Source organism: Gouania willdenowi, chromosome 3 (assembly GCF_900634775.1).
Source record: "Gouania willdenowi chromosome 3, fGouWil2.1, whole genome shotgun sequence".
Classification (NCBI taxonomy): domain Eukaryota; kingdom Metazoa; phylum Chordata; class Actinopteri; order Blenniiformes; family Gobiesocidae; genus Gouania; species Gouania willdenowi.
The window spans coordinates 22,283,601-22,299,252 of NC_041046.1; the positions used below are offsets into that span (position 1 = coordinate 22,283,601).

At 37.9% G+C, this 15,652-nt stretch overlaps 1 protein-coding gene across 3 annotated transcripts in view; it reads left to right on the top strand.

Annotated features, from left to right (window-relative positions):
- itsn2b (intersectin 2b) overlaps positions 1-12,617 on the top strand; it is a 38,402-nt gene extending 25,785 nt beyond the window's left edge. For all 3 annotated transcript variants that reach the window (XM_028473462.1, XM_028473470.1, XM_028473455.1), the window contains 15 exons: positions 520-616; positions 1,339-1,533; positions 4,161-4,282; positions 4,386-4,492; positions 6,027-6,210; positions 6,563-6,661; positions 6,761-6,844; positions 6,954-7,037; positions 7,125-7,187; positions 8,803-8,952; positions 9,040-9,158; positions 9,237-9,319; positions 9,408-9,491; positions 9,913-10,086; positions 10,968-12,617. In XM_028473462.1, coding sequence (XP_028329263.1) covers positions 520-616; positions 1,339-1,533; positions 4,161-4,282; positions 4,386-4,492; positions 6,027-6,210; positions 6,563-6,661; positions 6,761-6,844; positions 6,954-7,037; positions 7,125-7,187; positions 8,803-8,952; positions 9,040-9,158; positions 9,237-9,319; positions 9,408-9,491; positions 9,913-10,086; positions 10,968-11,116 — 1,794 coding nt within the window. In that variant the 3' untranslated portion in view covers positions 11,117-12,617. The remainder of the gene's footprint in view (positions 1-519; positions 617-1,338; positions 1,534-4,160; positions 4,283-4,385; positions 4,493-6,026; positions 6,211-6,562; positions 6,662-6,760; positions 6,845-6,953; positions 7,038-7,124; positions 7,188-8,802; positions 8,953-9,039; positions 9,159-9,236; positions 9,320-9,407; positions 9,492-9,912; positions 10,087-10,967) is intronic.
- The last annotated feature ends 3,035 nt before the right edge of the window (positions 12,618-15,652 follow it).

Below are 15,652 nucleotides of genomic sequence, written 5' to 3' on the forward strand. Positions count from 1 at the left end.
TAAAGAAAAATAAAAAGAAACAAAATACAAAGGTATAAAGCCAAATGTACATACATTTACCACATCTTATACAGAGAACAAAATAGCAAATATAAATGAATACTTCAGCCAGTGTTGGTTTAAAATCAGTCTTGAACCAATGTTGTCTGTCCACACCCAATAGAACTTCCCCTCCTGACCCCCCATCACACATCTTATTTTTTCCAAATTAAGAGTAGATATCACATCCTTAATCCACTGTGCCACTGCTGTAGGAGCGTCATCCTTACATTTCAAAAGAATTAAACATCGAGCTAAAAGGGTTGCAAAGGCAATTAGTTTGTGTTCCTCGATCGGTAACCTCTCCGAAGTGACCCCGAAAAGCAACATAAAAGGACTGTACTGGATTATATACAGCACACCTATTGTCAAATTATAAAAAAAAAAAAAAAGTCAATGTCGCTGTTTAAGGATTGCAATAAAGATTGATGATGATGATGATGATGATAACTAATATCGGTTTCTGTTGTTGGGTTCCAGGCTCGTGGAAAGAAACGTCAGAAGGGTTGGTTTCCTGCCAGTAATATTAAAATCCTGGGATCTAACAGTGGAAAGTCAACCCCAGCATCACAAGCAGGTAACACACACACACACACACACACACCTAGAGATAGAAAGGAGAGCATAATCAAAGTGTAGTAAATGTAAATACAAGGTCCCCACGGTCATGACATTCCTGGAAAAGTTATGGAATTTGAAAAGCTGATTTTCCAGTTTTGAAAAGTCATGGAATAATGCAACTATATTAGAATTGTTTTAGAAAAGTAGCCTATTTTATTTTAATGTTTAAAATCCAACCATCGCTATTACTATGGGACGTAAAGCAAGTCCCTTAACCCTAACACCTTGTGTTGTACATCACTTTGGATAAAAGTGTCTGCTAATTGAAATGTTAATATTATAATTAAACATGGTTGCACTTAGTTGTTGTTTAATGTTACATTCAATAGCTGATGCATCTTTATTTAAAAAGTATTGCAAAATGGGACTCAAAGGCAATGCACCATTACGATGTTATGTAATAGATAAGTGATAAGCACAACTTGCATTTTCTGTGCCACGTTTGCTACTAACCATGACACACTGTCAGACCTCTGTTACACTAGTACACTGGAAAGACCCGCTCATTTTTTGCTCTAATGGCCTTGAATAGATCTTAGTGGTTCAGAACTAAGTCATGGAAATTTAGTAAAATATTTTGGAAAAGTTTTGAAAAATCTTTGTGAAAAAAGTGTGGGAACCCTGTAAATAAATAAAGATTGGATGAACACTAGCATTGACCCTCCTGCTCTGCTGCAGTGTGTCAGGTGATTGCCATCTACGATTACTCAGCGGCCAACCAGGATGAGATAAGCTTCTCCAAAGGACAACTGATCAATGTTCTGGACAAGAGTAATCCTGATTGGTGGAAAGGAGAGATCAACGGCGCCACCGGCTTGTTCCCCTTCAACTATGTCAAACTGACCACGGCCGACTGTGACCCCAGTCAGCAGTGTAAGAAAACCATCAACCACAAATCACTGACGACTGAAAAAACTGCGTTTTAGGCACGTCACAGGGGCTTCTTAACACCCCGCCCACTTTCATGTGTCTGACTCATCCTACTTTGAGGTTTAATCACCTTCTCATCTGTGCTCCTCATCTCCATTCTCCACTTCTTCCTTTGGCTCCTCTTATTCCTCGGTTTCTGTCCTTATCCTTCTAGGCCTTTAAAGAGACCTTCCTCCTTCACTTCCTCTTCCTGACTTCAGGAAGGCCAACTATCTCACTGTGGTCTAAGGATGAGGTGGACAGTCACTTATCGCTCTTATGTCCACCATTAAGCAAAGACGTTTAACTCGTCTCCTTCATATGAGAAATATTGTTTTCAAAAAGTAATATCGAGTAAAGTAGTAGTCAGGGTTGGGGTCAATTACATTTATCAGTTACAATTACGTTTTCAATTACCCATGTTCAATTACAATTCATTTACAATCACAGTTTACCAGCATTTTTTCCAATTACAATTAAATTACTAGGGTGTCCCGATATCGATATCAGATATCGGTCCGATATTAGCCTGAAAACGAATATCGGATATTGGATTAAAATTTCTGGATTCCCCCTATTTATTTTATTTTTTTTCCCCCAATTTTTTTTTTTTTTTTAATCAATTGTAGAATACTGTAGATATTATGTTGAAGGTTAAAATGTATGTAACCAATTGGTTAATAATAAATGGGTCAGTTTTTCTCATACCTACTGTTGCTGACTATTGTTTTCTGTTTGATTGACATCACTTGATCAAGTAAAAAGTATGTATGATTCATGTTGATATCGGATCAATATCGGCCGATACGCAAGGCTGCAATATCGGTATCATATCGGAAATGAAAAAGTTGTATCGGGACATCCCTATGAATTACAATCATTTTTTATCCTCAGAAGGTAAATTACGATTACCTTCTCAATTACTAAAGTTTAATTACAATTAATCACAATTACTGAGCCTGAAATAAATAACCTAATAAACGTTAACTTTCCTCTTGTGTTAGTGTTCTGTTAGCATCTCTTATGATAACAAGTCCTAAATCAGCTGTAAAATACACTAAAAACATCTATCATCTAATTTCTTTCCTATCTATTGGTTTCCTTGTTAGGCTTCCTAATCAATGAAAATATAGGTTTTAATATTTTTGGTGTGGGCGTCTGAGCCTTTTTTGTGTCATTATACCCCTAGATTTCAATATTTTTTAAATGGTAAAATGTGGTAAAGCTTGATATGAAGCATATTTTAATAAATAACTACATACTTGTACAACTGCACGTAGAACTGTAACATTGTTCCTCGGGTTTTGCGTTAAAATTGACAATTTTTATAGAATTGTCATGGCAATTACAATTACAAAGTCCAATATTTAAACTCGATTACAATTACAACATCAACAGATTTTTTAAGAAAACCACTATGCCATAAATATAATTTATTATCAATTACGCAATTACAATTATAATGACCCCAACAGATCAGGGACAACGCAGGGTTTTCTCCTTTGGATCAGACCAGAAAATTATTGCCCTTTAAATCTTATTTAGCCGTACAGTAACACTCTGCAGTGTAATAATATATATAAAAAGAAATGGTTTGCACCCTCTCTTGGGAAGATGTCCCCTTTAGAGTTGAATGGACTGATAGAGCTTCCATCCACGTCCTGCAGCGCACACACCCAATGGGTAGAAAGTGAATGTCCTCCAGTTCCTCATTAGTAGAGGACTTTGCTCCTTATCTCTGCAGCACCATGCTGCATAATGCTTTTTAGGTTTGGTTTTGTGTACGGAACATCATAATATTACAAACATTTAGGTACAAGCAAAGCAGAGCCATTATCACACTGATTTATATTCCATTCTATTCATTGTATTGTGAATGAGACTTGGTTATTGTCTAAATATGTATAAATACACAGATATTTGATGCACTTTATTTTTGTATAGACCTGCTCTATAAACCATAAACCTGTTATTTTTTCCCCCTGGGTTTTTTTGATTAAAGTATTACCTAAACAATTAGAAAGTGCGTGTGTAAATATATTGGGCAATGCTTAGGTCTTAATAGTAAACAGCAGCGAAGAATTCTGCTTCTTGTTTTGGTCAAAACAGATTTATCATGATTGAGCCGATTACACGGCAGAGGGAGAGACAAACCAACCAGACAGAAGAGATGAAATGAGAGTGGAGTAACAGAATAGTGACTAACTACCACAAATCACATCAAAGTGATGACTTTTCAAAGCAATTTTCACTTTTTAAATCTCTGGGAGGAGACGGACAGTGAGGATGAATTATCGGACAAACAGCAGAGAACAGGGTCTGAGTCATCACACAGGACTAATGGGGGTGTTTTTCCAGGTAAGTCTGTGCCTGTGTGTGCTTTTAGTTTAGTTTTTATTTTTAGGGTTTTTTCCCCCTCTTTTCATTTTCTCTTAATTTTTGTCAGCAAAAACCTTCCTGCAGGAGGCAGTAAAGCAGTGCTGATTTAATACCATGGTTAAAGGCTGCTTCTTGTTGCTGCTGTACTGGTGTTTGCTTGGGTTTCCATAAAGGGTCTGTGCGTTTGTGTGTGCATGCGTTGTGAATTACAGGGTGTGCAGACCTGAACAGCCTGGATTCACTGAGCTCTCAGGAGAAGAAGCGCCAGGGTTACATTCACGAGCTGATTCAGACTGAGGAGCGATACGTGGAAGACCTGCAGATAGTGCTGGAGGTAAAGGTCACCAGAAATCTATCACTAAAGTTACTAAGGTTAAGAAAATAAAATGTAAAAACTCTTCTAATCAGTGTGTATTCCCGCTTGTGTGTGAGTTTAGGTATTCTACAAGCCAATGTCGGAGTCTGGCAGACTGAACGAAGCAGAGATGTCATTGATCTTTGTCAACTGGAAGGAGCTTTTGGCCTGTAACACCAAACTTGTCCAGTAAGTGTCGGTATTTGTTTTATTTGTGAGGATGCAGGAGGCATCTTCTCTATTTTTATAGATCGTTCATCTGATTTTGACCATTCAACCTTGAACATGTTCAGCTACTACTTTTAACCCAGGGGTGGGCAACTCCAGTTCTCTAGGGCCTGATTCCTAAGACTTTTAGATGTCTCTTTAGTTTTCATCTTTGAAAGTCTGCACTGAGCTAGGATAGCATTAGCAGCTAATCACTTTGTTTTTTTTTTCACTGGTGGTTTATGTTAATGAGAGGAGAAAAAGGAGCGCAGCTCCTCGCTTCAGCAGGCAGTGAAACTCACCGAGTTGGATGTGTTGCTGGTGGGCGGGGCTTCGCTTCAAACACGCATATGAAGCGAATGGGGACTTTTTTTATCTTGCAAAACGTTTTTGCGTGGCATATGCCTCCGGTGCCTCAGAAGACGCATTCGGTGTGAACGCAGCCCAAAAGTCCCCACGAGTTCCCCACCCCTGATTTCAACCTTTTTCAACCTTATTGCAAATGTTCAGCTAATGCTAGGTTAGTTTTAATGTTAGACTAATGCTAACCCGAGGTTAATGTTAACGTTATGCTAATGCTAGTTTAATGTTAACGCTAGGTTCATGCTATTGCTAGGCTGTGTTAATGTTAATGCTAGTTATTGTTAATGCTACCTAATGCTAATGCTAACTAAAGTTAATTCTAGTTAATGCTAATGCAAATATTAATGCTAATACAAATTTAGGTTAATGCTAGCTAATGCTAAGCTAATGCAGTGCAATGCAACCCAGCACCTTCATCCTCTCTTGCATTTTCTTCAGGAAATGCTAATTGTAGTTATTATTATTTTAAAGGACTTTAGGACCAGTTGTCCACACTCGTAGAGCTGATATAGACGTCTGGACCCTATGTGGGGTCACCTGGAGTTTGAATGGGGTCAAATGTCTAGTAATCGATAAAAAGAAAATTTAAATTACTGATTTAAAATTTACTTTGGAATTTTTTTAAATTATTAATCTTTTACAAATTAAAACGACACACAATCTTAAACAACTGTACTCTATTCTTTTACTTTGTCAAATATAAAGCTAGTTATTATATTATTAATAATAATAAAATGCAGTATAAAAAGATCTGAGTTGGCACAACTTGTTACTAGTACTGGCAACTCTGTAGTAGTACAGTATAACAAACTTGAATAAAAAATAATTCTAGAAATTCTTGATATCAAAATCGGATCATGATCCAAAAAAAAATTAGGAACCTCTCTTCTGAAAAGAAAGGTTTTTTCTCATGGCAAAGAGCTTTTATTTGTTTGGATATTATTCTTTTTAATAAATTATTGTATAGAAAATGTTGTGTATAAAAACACAAAAACAACATCTTGTGGGTGAAGAAGAGAGTAAACAGGAGAGTTATAATGGAGTAACTTTCTACATAAATGTTTTTTTTTAATATTCTGTTTATATGGGCACCAGCTAACATATATAGAATATGAAAGTATTTGTGTTTATATGCTGCTTCCTTTGCTTTTAGAGCGCTACATGATCGTAAGAAGACGGGAGGGGAAAAAATGCCAGTGCAGATGATCGGCGACATTCTGGCCTCGGAGCTTTCTCACATGCAGCCGTACATACGCTTCTGCTCCTGCCAGATCAACGGCGCCACACTGCTGCAGACTCGTACAGACAACGAGCCGGACTTCAAGAACTTCCTGAAGGTGAGAACGTGAGGAAGAAGTAAGAAGCTCTTTAGATATACAAATATAAAAGATTTAGCCATTTTCTCATTTTTAATTTAAAATAGAAAATCTCTGGTTTTCTTTGGGGGGGGTATTTCCGTTTTGGTTTTAAATCATTAAAACTAAATAGCCACGCTGTTTGTTTTTTTGATTTGGTTTTGAAACTGCTTAATCAAAGAACCATACGTTCATCAAGTTTTATGTCTGTAGAAAGCTCCTAAAGCTATAAAAGACTGCGGTTTCCAACCTTTTTTTTTTACTTGATCTTTAGACACTTACATTTACTCTGTTCTTTCATTTAGAAACAAACTTGTTCCTTTTTGCTCTTCAGAAAATCGCCACAGACTACAGGTGTAAAGGCATGCCACTGTCCAGCTTCCTGCTGAAACCCATGCAGAGAATCACACGTTACCCACTGCACATTAAAAGCGTAAGCTCCTAGCCTCCTCAGAGCGTCTGCTGTAGTTACCATACCCAACCTTTAGTCTGTATTATTAAGAAAAACCTGTTCATGCGTGTCTGTTTTTAGATCCTGGAGTCCACTGCAGAGGGCCACGCTGACCGAGGGCCACTCAAACAAGCTTTGGAGAGAGCAGAGGAACTCTGTCAACAGGTTCATTTATTTAGGATTTCTCAGCCATTACAGTGTTGGTGTTGTTTTTACTCATCAGTTTGTTTTTATGAAAGCCCTGTTCTGGTACTAAATGATAGCCCATGTGCAGGTGAATGAGGGCGTGAGAGAAAAAGAGAACTCTGACAGACTGGAATGGATTCAGAATCATGTACAATGTGAAGGCATCATCGAGGTATTTGACTTCGCTTGTTCAGTTTCTTTTATTTATCCAAACAAATGTGTTTTTGTTGTTTTTTTCACACTTTTTTTCTTTTCACAGAAATTGACCTTTAACTCTCTCACTAACTGTTTGGGTCCCAGGAAACTGCTGCACAGTGGGAAGGTGAGTGTCCTAGAGCCTATTGATCTAAGTATGGAAACAGTTACATACTGTATATATAGATACATTAGTAAGGAATTGGAGATTCTGAGATTCAACTTTGTTTATATAACGCAAATTACAACAATAATCTATATGTAGATTATAATCTACTTGATTGTAACCAACAGTTAGTTTGGCATGTAGTTTGCCAGGTTGTTTCTCATGAGCAACAACATGGGAAAAAGTCCTAATTGTCCCAATTCATTCAGTTCACGTTGGTCTACACCAGGGGTCACCAACCAGTCTGAAACTGAGCTACTTCATAGGTACTGTATAGTATGAAGGGCTACCAGTTAGAAAAGCACTTCTTAAATACTACATTTTCAGGGTTTCGCATTAGTTAGTGGATAAGATAGTAAAGAAGACGAGCAGGAGCTTAAAAAGGAGGAAATGTTGAGTTTACAACATGAAACACTTAATTTATTTATGCAATTGTTTCATTTTCATACCATTTTATGGAAAATCCACCTCATATATATACATACATATTATAAATAACATACCACTGACCATGCATGCACCAGATCTGCAACACTTACAAACATTTGTCACAATGTTTTAGTGAAAATAAACATTTAAAGATGTTTGATTTAATGCTAAAACTTTATCAGCAGTATTTAATTTTACTAAGTACTGACTACATCTGTCAAATATATTTAACTTCCTGGAAAGAAAATCAGATTTTAGATGGAGCTCATTGGTGACTAGAGCTGCTGAGGGCCCCTCACGTGGTCCATGTGGGCTACCTGGGGACCGCGGGCACCGTGTTGGTGACCCCTGGTTTACACTAATTTGTGTGTTGATGATCTGTGTGCCATGTATCATGCTTGTGGATCTCAAAACAACAGATTAGGTCAACCACTTTCTGCCTTCTCTACTGCTTAGTCAGTTTTTTTTTTTATTATTATGTTTTTATTGTTGATTTCAAATTCTGTTTAATGTTGTCTAAATGTTTAACATTTAATCATGTATAGCAGTGGTTTCCAATCTTTTTTGTCCCGTGTACCCCCTTTACTTTTTGTCAAATCATGTGTACCCCCACTTATCGTCTCCATATTTTCATATGCTTTTTCATATGTGGAACAGCAGACTCTCCTAAACCCCCTCAGGTTTAATCTACAAGTTCAAATCAATGAGTGGAAATTATTAAAATTTTTTAATACCATGCAACTTTTATGTAAATTCTTCAATAATACATAAATACAGTCTCCTTTGTAAAATGTAGCTAGTTATTATCTCCTTCTGTCAGAAGTGTGATAAAATGGCCTCTACAGCATAAAATAATCCTGTTTCAATAAATTACAAGAAAATATAGTCATTTATTGAGCAATAGTACGTTAGCTTTGTAAAAACAAATAAAAAATAAAAAAAAGTAACTGGAAACATTTCTCGATTATTTTTAAATTAATTGTTAAATCTTTCCAAGTACCCCCTGCAAGAACCCCTAGGGATACAGGAGCACGTTCCCAAGCGTACGTTCCCTATTTGGGAACCCCTGATGTAAAGCACATTGAATTCCAACGTGTTTGAAATGTGTTATAGAAATAAAGTTCCCTTGCCTTGCCTTCTGTTTCAGATGTACAAGGTAAAGAGCAACAAGGAACTCTGGGCTTTTCTCTTCAATGATTTCCTGTTGTTGACACACGCGGCCAAACAGTTCACGTCCTCTGGTCTCGATAAACTATTCAGCAACAAGAACAACGTGCAGCTCAAGACGTACAAACCGGTGAGAGGCCTCATCAGCCTGTTCTGCTATTCATGATGTTTGTGTGTTTTCATGCGTGACGCACAATGCTTGTGCTTTGTGCTGCAGCCTGTGCTTCTGAATGAAGTCCTGGTGAAGCTTCCAGATCCTTCCAGTGACGAGCCCATCTTCCACATATCCCACATCGACAGAGTCTACGTCCTGAAGACTGACAACATCAAAGAACGGTCAGTTCTGCACACACCCTGAGGTGTTTGAGGATCTTTTTCTTAATACTGTGAATGTGTGTGTGTTCATGTTTTCAGGACATCATGGGTTCATAAGATCAAAGCGGCGTCTGAGGAGTTTATTGAGACAGAGAAAAAAAAGAGAGATAAGGCCTATCAAGGTTTGTTCTGCCAAATGAATTTCTTTACGTTAACATTTAATCCATCATCAATGAATTGATCAATTGTCTTTTGACTGTGTGCTCGTAGCCCGAGCAGTGAAAACCAGTGGAATTGGTCGACTCCTTGTCACCATTTTGGAAGCTACTGAATTAAAGGCAGGAAAACCCAACGGTGAGCATGAAGGCAGTCATGTGACAGGATGTAGTTGCACCTTTAAAATATAACTTTTCCCAAATTTTCGGCTTTGCGCTTAAATGTGAGATTTAGAAAACTTTATTTTTACCAAAAGGCAATTCAGTTTTGCGGTACACCAGGCCATACATGCCTTTATACCAGCAGACAAAGATGATAACAAAAGTCAGTACAATGACAGAGATGCTGATTTTACATCAGCTTTAACCACCATGTAGTTCAGCGTCCACAGGGGATACAATAAAAAAATATTACAAATCTATAAGTCCATGAAACTCCTGTCCAGGTTTAACAGCCTGATTGTAGAGTTAACAAGTTGATTCTGATCCCTTTGTCATCAGTATCTACTTTTCCTGGTATTTTTCTTCACCTTGCTCACCATGATGGCTTCCTCCTGCAGGGAAAAGTAACCCGTACTGTGAGGTGACCATGGGACCTCAGATCTTCACATCCAGGACCATCAACGACACCCTGAACCCTAAGTGGAACTTTAACTGTCAGTTTCACATTAAAGACCTTTACCAGGACGTCCTCTCCATCGCCATCTTTGAAAGAGACCAGTTTTCACCTGATGGTCAGTTTACTCACTGTTCATTCTCCTCCTACCATTGATTTTAAAGCTGTGAAGCAAACTATTAAGACCCAGCAGAGACAGATAGAGATGAGCTATATTATTGGCCCTCCGATATTATCCAACGATATTAGCCATAAAATGTTGCTTGAGACAACATATTAAAAATGAATATGGAACTTTTTGCATTACTAGAGTTGAATTAGTATTTTGCACAGATAAGGTTTATTTGTGGAATACATCCAGTGAGGCATCACATTAAAACTAGGTTTAACCTGATATTTCCATGGAGTTATTAGTGATGATGCAGGAGGCATATTATTATCGTTATCGTTTTTTTTCTTCCGTATGCGTTAACTCCTCCTACATTGTCCAATTTTGACAAATTAGCTATCAAAACGTTCAGAAAGTTACCGAGATTAATGCTTGTACTTTTATCATTTTTAACTTTTAAACTTTTTGACTTATTACAGTTTTGGTGAAACTGCTTTGATTTTTCAGTTCCATTCCCTAGCTAATGCCAGATAATATTAATGCTAAGCTAAGTTATTACTAGTTAATGTTAATGCTGGCTATTGCTAATCTTATTGCTAGCTAACGTTAATATGAATGCTAGCTAATACACTGTGACGCAGGCCAGCACCTGCATCCTCATTTGCATTTTTTTGAGGAAATGCAAATATTCTAGTTATATATGATATCTGTCCCCCTGTGTGTGGGGGGGGGGGCTATTTATTTTATCGCTATCGGAAATCTATCTTTGGACAATATGGGCAAAAAGCTAATATCAAACATGAGACAGGCCATTCTCATTCTTTTATAAAATGATCTTTAATTGATGAGAATCCACTCGTTCACATGCATGATTTTTCTTCCCGTCTCAGACTTCCTGGGTCGGACTGAAATTCCCGTGGCAACCATAAAGAAAGAGTTGGAAAACAAGGGTTCTGTTACACGTCGCCTCCTGCTGCACGAGGTCCCAACTGGAGAAGTTTGGGTCCGACTGGACCTGCAGCTCTTTGGCAGCAAATGATCTTGTCTGGTTATGGTTGGTTTGTTTAAGGTGGCCAGAAAGACACTGATATAATAACACCAGCAGATTGTTTCTCATCACACACCAACTGTTTGAATTTTAACATTGTTTAACATTTGACCTCCTCGGATGTCTGAGGAGTATTCCTATAGAGCCTTAGTGACATCATCTGAAGTGACCTTTTTGAAGCGTTGGGGGGAAAAAAAGGAATCTATCCTTTTTTTAAAAGTCGGGAAAAAGCAGCGACTTAAAGCAGACTAATCTGTAGGATTACAATTTGTTGCCGTAATACTGTATATCTTGGATGTTTAAAGTAAAAGACGTTGTGCCTTTTAAACACATGCAGGTTGGCATCATTTAGACCCTTCTGTGTTGATCAGTTCTGCAAGATAAGCTGAAACGGGTTGGGAGCATTCACACTTTTCTATGTCATCATAAGAGAATCCATTCAACAGGTCCACACTGACCGAACTCCTGCTTTATCTAAACTGTCAAAGGAAAAATGGTTTGTACTGTTGTGGTTTTGTTGCTGATCTGTTTCTGTTCACTTGTTCTCAATCAAATCTCATTCGCATCATTTGTTCCTCTGTGTTGTTTGATGCTGCCTGTTTTGGAGCTTCCACTTCTTTTTTCTTTCTTTTTTTTTTAAATCTCTTTGGGCGTCCCTGTTTTGATTTGATGGTTGTTGTTTTTTTGTGTGAGGGCAAAGTTTGCAAACTATTTTCATAGTGGGGGAAAGCTGCATTGATAAAGGAGGAGCCACATGTTTGTTCGCAATAATCTTGGTTTTTTGTTTCCCATAATTATTATTGTTCTTTCCCGTTTCATCATGTCTGCCTTTTTAAAGTGTTGTCCTTCACTATGTGCCTCACAACATGTCTAATGCTTAAAAATGTTAATTTGTAAAATGTAATTTTACAAACATTTACAAAGACTCAAGGATTGGGGCCGTTACAGCTGTATATTTTAGGTTTTAATTCTTTATCTTTTGTTTCTCTCTTTCTTTCTTTTTTTTTTTTGTCCGGCTTTAAACCAAGTGTTGTATTTATTTCATTATTTATGCGTGTGACTATCCAAAGGTTAGGAGCGTGATATGTGTGATCTCTGAGGATTGCTCAGGTTTCTATGTGTTTGTGTAAAACTATTGAAACGTGTTGACACTCTTTGGACACCCTGTGTAGCCTGTTGTAGACTAGCTCTCTAGTCCTTTTCCTAGGCCTGCTGTTCCTCTCATCAACAGAAGTTTGTTTTTAACTCTTATATTTCTGATTTTATTTTATTTTTTAATTTTAAGGGAAACACTGGACTACCTTTCCTGCCTGTATCTGGGTCTTCAGTGACATTTTTTCTTTTTTTTTTTTTAAATTTGCCACAGTTCTTCTGCATTGACTGCTCACTGTGTTCATGGACTCCAGCGTTCCCCTCTGGACTCTCTAACCTGCTGTTTGTCCTCACTCTGAATCAGGGTTTCTAAAAGCAAATTAAAGATGTTCAAATTAAACTAAACACTCTGTCCAATCACTAACTGTGTAAAACAGAGGTCACCAACATGGGGCCTGTGGGCACCAGGTAGCATAGACCATGTGAGGGGCCCTCAGGAGCTCTCGTCACTAATGAGCTCCATCTAAAATCTGATTTACTTTCCAGGATTCAAACTCACAACGATAAATACAGATGGCACATGTAGGTAGTACTTAATCAAGTTAAATACTGCAGCACGTGATAAAGTTTTAGTCTTACATTATTATCTTTGTGTTGTATCTTTGTTTTCACTGAAGCATTGTGTTGCAGGTTTGGGTTGTGCTATGTTTTATATATATATAAATATATCAGGGTTCTCGCCAGCTCTGTTGATGTAATTTTGTTGGGTGATGGCGCCCCCTGTGCTCCATTTTCAGCAACGTAGGAGGAATTTTCTGTTGTTTTTTTGCTTTTTTAATTGATACTGTCATAATTGTTAGACACAAAAGGGAGTTAGAGATGTGTACGGGTTGTTTTAACATTAATTTTTAATCAGCCGCACCATCTATTTAATACTGGCGTTCTGCTCGGATGCTCCCGTCTTTACCTGAGGACCCCTGCCGTCACTTAGCTGCCCCCGACGCTGCCTTTCTGCAACCTGGATTACAATCGGATTTTGCTATTGGTTGAGAATGGTGGTTTGTGACATTTTGGTGGCTTCTTACATCACTAACAAGCACAGTTAGCTCCGCCCCTTCTATAAAAAACTAGCACCTGTCGACTGCAATCTGTGGCGACTAGGTTGGATTGAGAGAATAATGAATAGAGAGGTAGTGGGTATTGAGTAGGTAGTTAGACTCGTGTCTTAACCGCTAGAGGAAATGATTAATTTCCCTTCAGTGTTTATATTTGGAACGTCCTCTCATGTGTTTGTGCTCTGCATTAAAAGGCCACAGACGCAACAGAATTTGTCACGCTTTAATCGTTTTCATGCCATCACTGCCACTTTCTGAGGTGTTTGTCTTTCTCAGCGGGGTCCACAAAAATGTGATTGTATCTGATCCGAGGGCCACATCATCAACATTCATGTCAGCATGTTTAATAATGACCAATCTGAGCATTAATGCAAGTGGGGAAAAAGGGTTTTTATTTGTCTGTGGTTTTGATGTTTTGTCAGTTTTAGGTAATTTTGTGTGTTTTTGGAGTCACTTTCTGCATTTTGTCGTTTTCCTGTATTTTCCCATAATTTTGTTGGCAATTTGTACGTCTTTGGAGCTATTCAGTTAGTGTGTTGTTGTTTTGTGTGTTTTTGAAGTCATTTTGTTTGCTGAAGTGGTTGTTGTCTCTTTGTCATATGTTTTATGAGTCTTTTGGAATTTTTTCATCTGTTCTTGTGAACTTTGTGTATTATGTTTGACTTCATGTTCCTTCCGTCTTCTTGAATTATATGTTATGGGGATTTGCTTTGGGGGCCGTAAAAAATTTGACTGAGGCCGTGCCGCCAGTCGCCGACGTCCGTTATAAGGTGTCGTACACAAACACCGATTCTGAACCAGCAAAAGTTCAGCTTTTCAATTCCAGGGATCAACTGTAAAACCTCTATCTTTGGGTGGTTTCACAGTGCCTCTTTTATACTTTTTTTGTTCTTCTACATTTTAAATGATAGTCAGGCCAGTACCCTGCCTCTATACTTTATATCACTCTGAGGAGCATCACTACAGAAGCCACCAGAGACCGTCTCTGGGAATAGATTGAAAAATATAGCCAATCTAACACAATTTAACTTTAATAAAGATCTTCCTCACCAAGATTAGATTAGGCACTTTTGATATACAATATATACATTATTTAAGATGTACATTTTGAAGGACAGTCTCCTTTGATGTGTTTTTCTTTGGTGTCTGTCATACAGGAGGAATAAAGTCCTTGTCAGTAGTTAAATTTGTTTTTCACCACTTGTTTCTTGCAATAGAACAGCATCTCCATTTCATGTTCTCATCAGAAGTGATCATTGATACTGCTCCAAGTGTGCAAGTTAAAGTGATTAGCAGTAGTGATTTTAGCACTTTCGACACATGAAGCTGCTTGTCATGTTCATAACTCACAACGGATCATTCTGCGTGTGCGCACATGGTTGTGAATATCGTCTGGTAGAAGTGTGTTAAAGTATTAAAAAAGTGCTTTTCTAACTGCTAGTCCTTTGGACGACAGTACCTATAAAGTAGCTCACGGTTTGAGAAAGCTTGGTGACCCCCTGATCTAAAGATATATTTAGGTTTAAGGAACTTTAAAGAACATTCTTTTGGAGTTGTACATCATGGGAAAAAACGTTTAATTTAGAAAAAGACAAACTGTTATGATCCAGTGTTTTATTTATTTGAGGAAATATGATGTAATAGTGGATTTGAGAGACACAAGTTGCTGTTTTTTTATTTTAAAAAAAGGTAAACAAATGAAAAGTATTAGAGCTTTGAGTTGATGACTCACTGGTTCCTGTTTAGTGTCTATGTTCAGATTCACTGCATCTCATTGTGGAATCAGGGGTGCTGCACACCAATAGCTATTAAGTCCTTTACCCTTCAGTGACTCCAGGACCAATAGTCATTATGTAATCATAGAGTGGCTGTGCTCTGACCTAATTACCACACACACACACACACACACACACACACACACACACACCTACCAATCTGAGTTGTGTGTGCAGCAGTAGTTGTGATGACAAGAGCTGATGGTGATATGATCTCTGTCACAATCAGATAAAGGTGAGAAGACAAAACATGCTTATACTCTGCTACGGTTTTGAAACCGTGTATGGTGTTAATTATATACAAATGGTAAATGGACTTGATTTTATATAGCGCTTTATCACCACACTGAAGCAGTCTCAAAGCGCTTTACATATCAGCTCATTCACCCAATCACTCTCACATTCACACACCAGTGGGACAGGACTGCCATGCAAGGAGCTTGTCGACCACTGGGAGCAACTTAGTGTTCAGTGTCTTGCACAAGGACACTTCGACACATAGTCAGGTACTGGGATCGAACCCCCAACCTCTCGATCAGAAGACG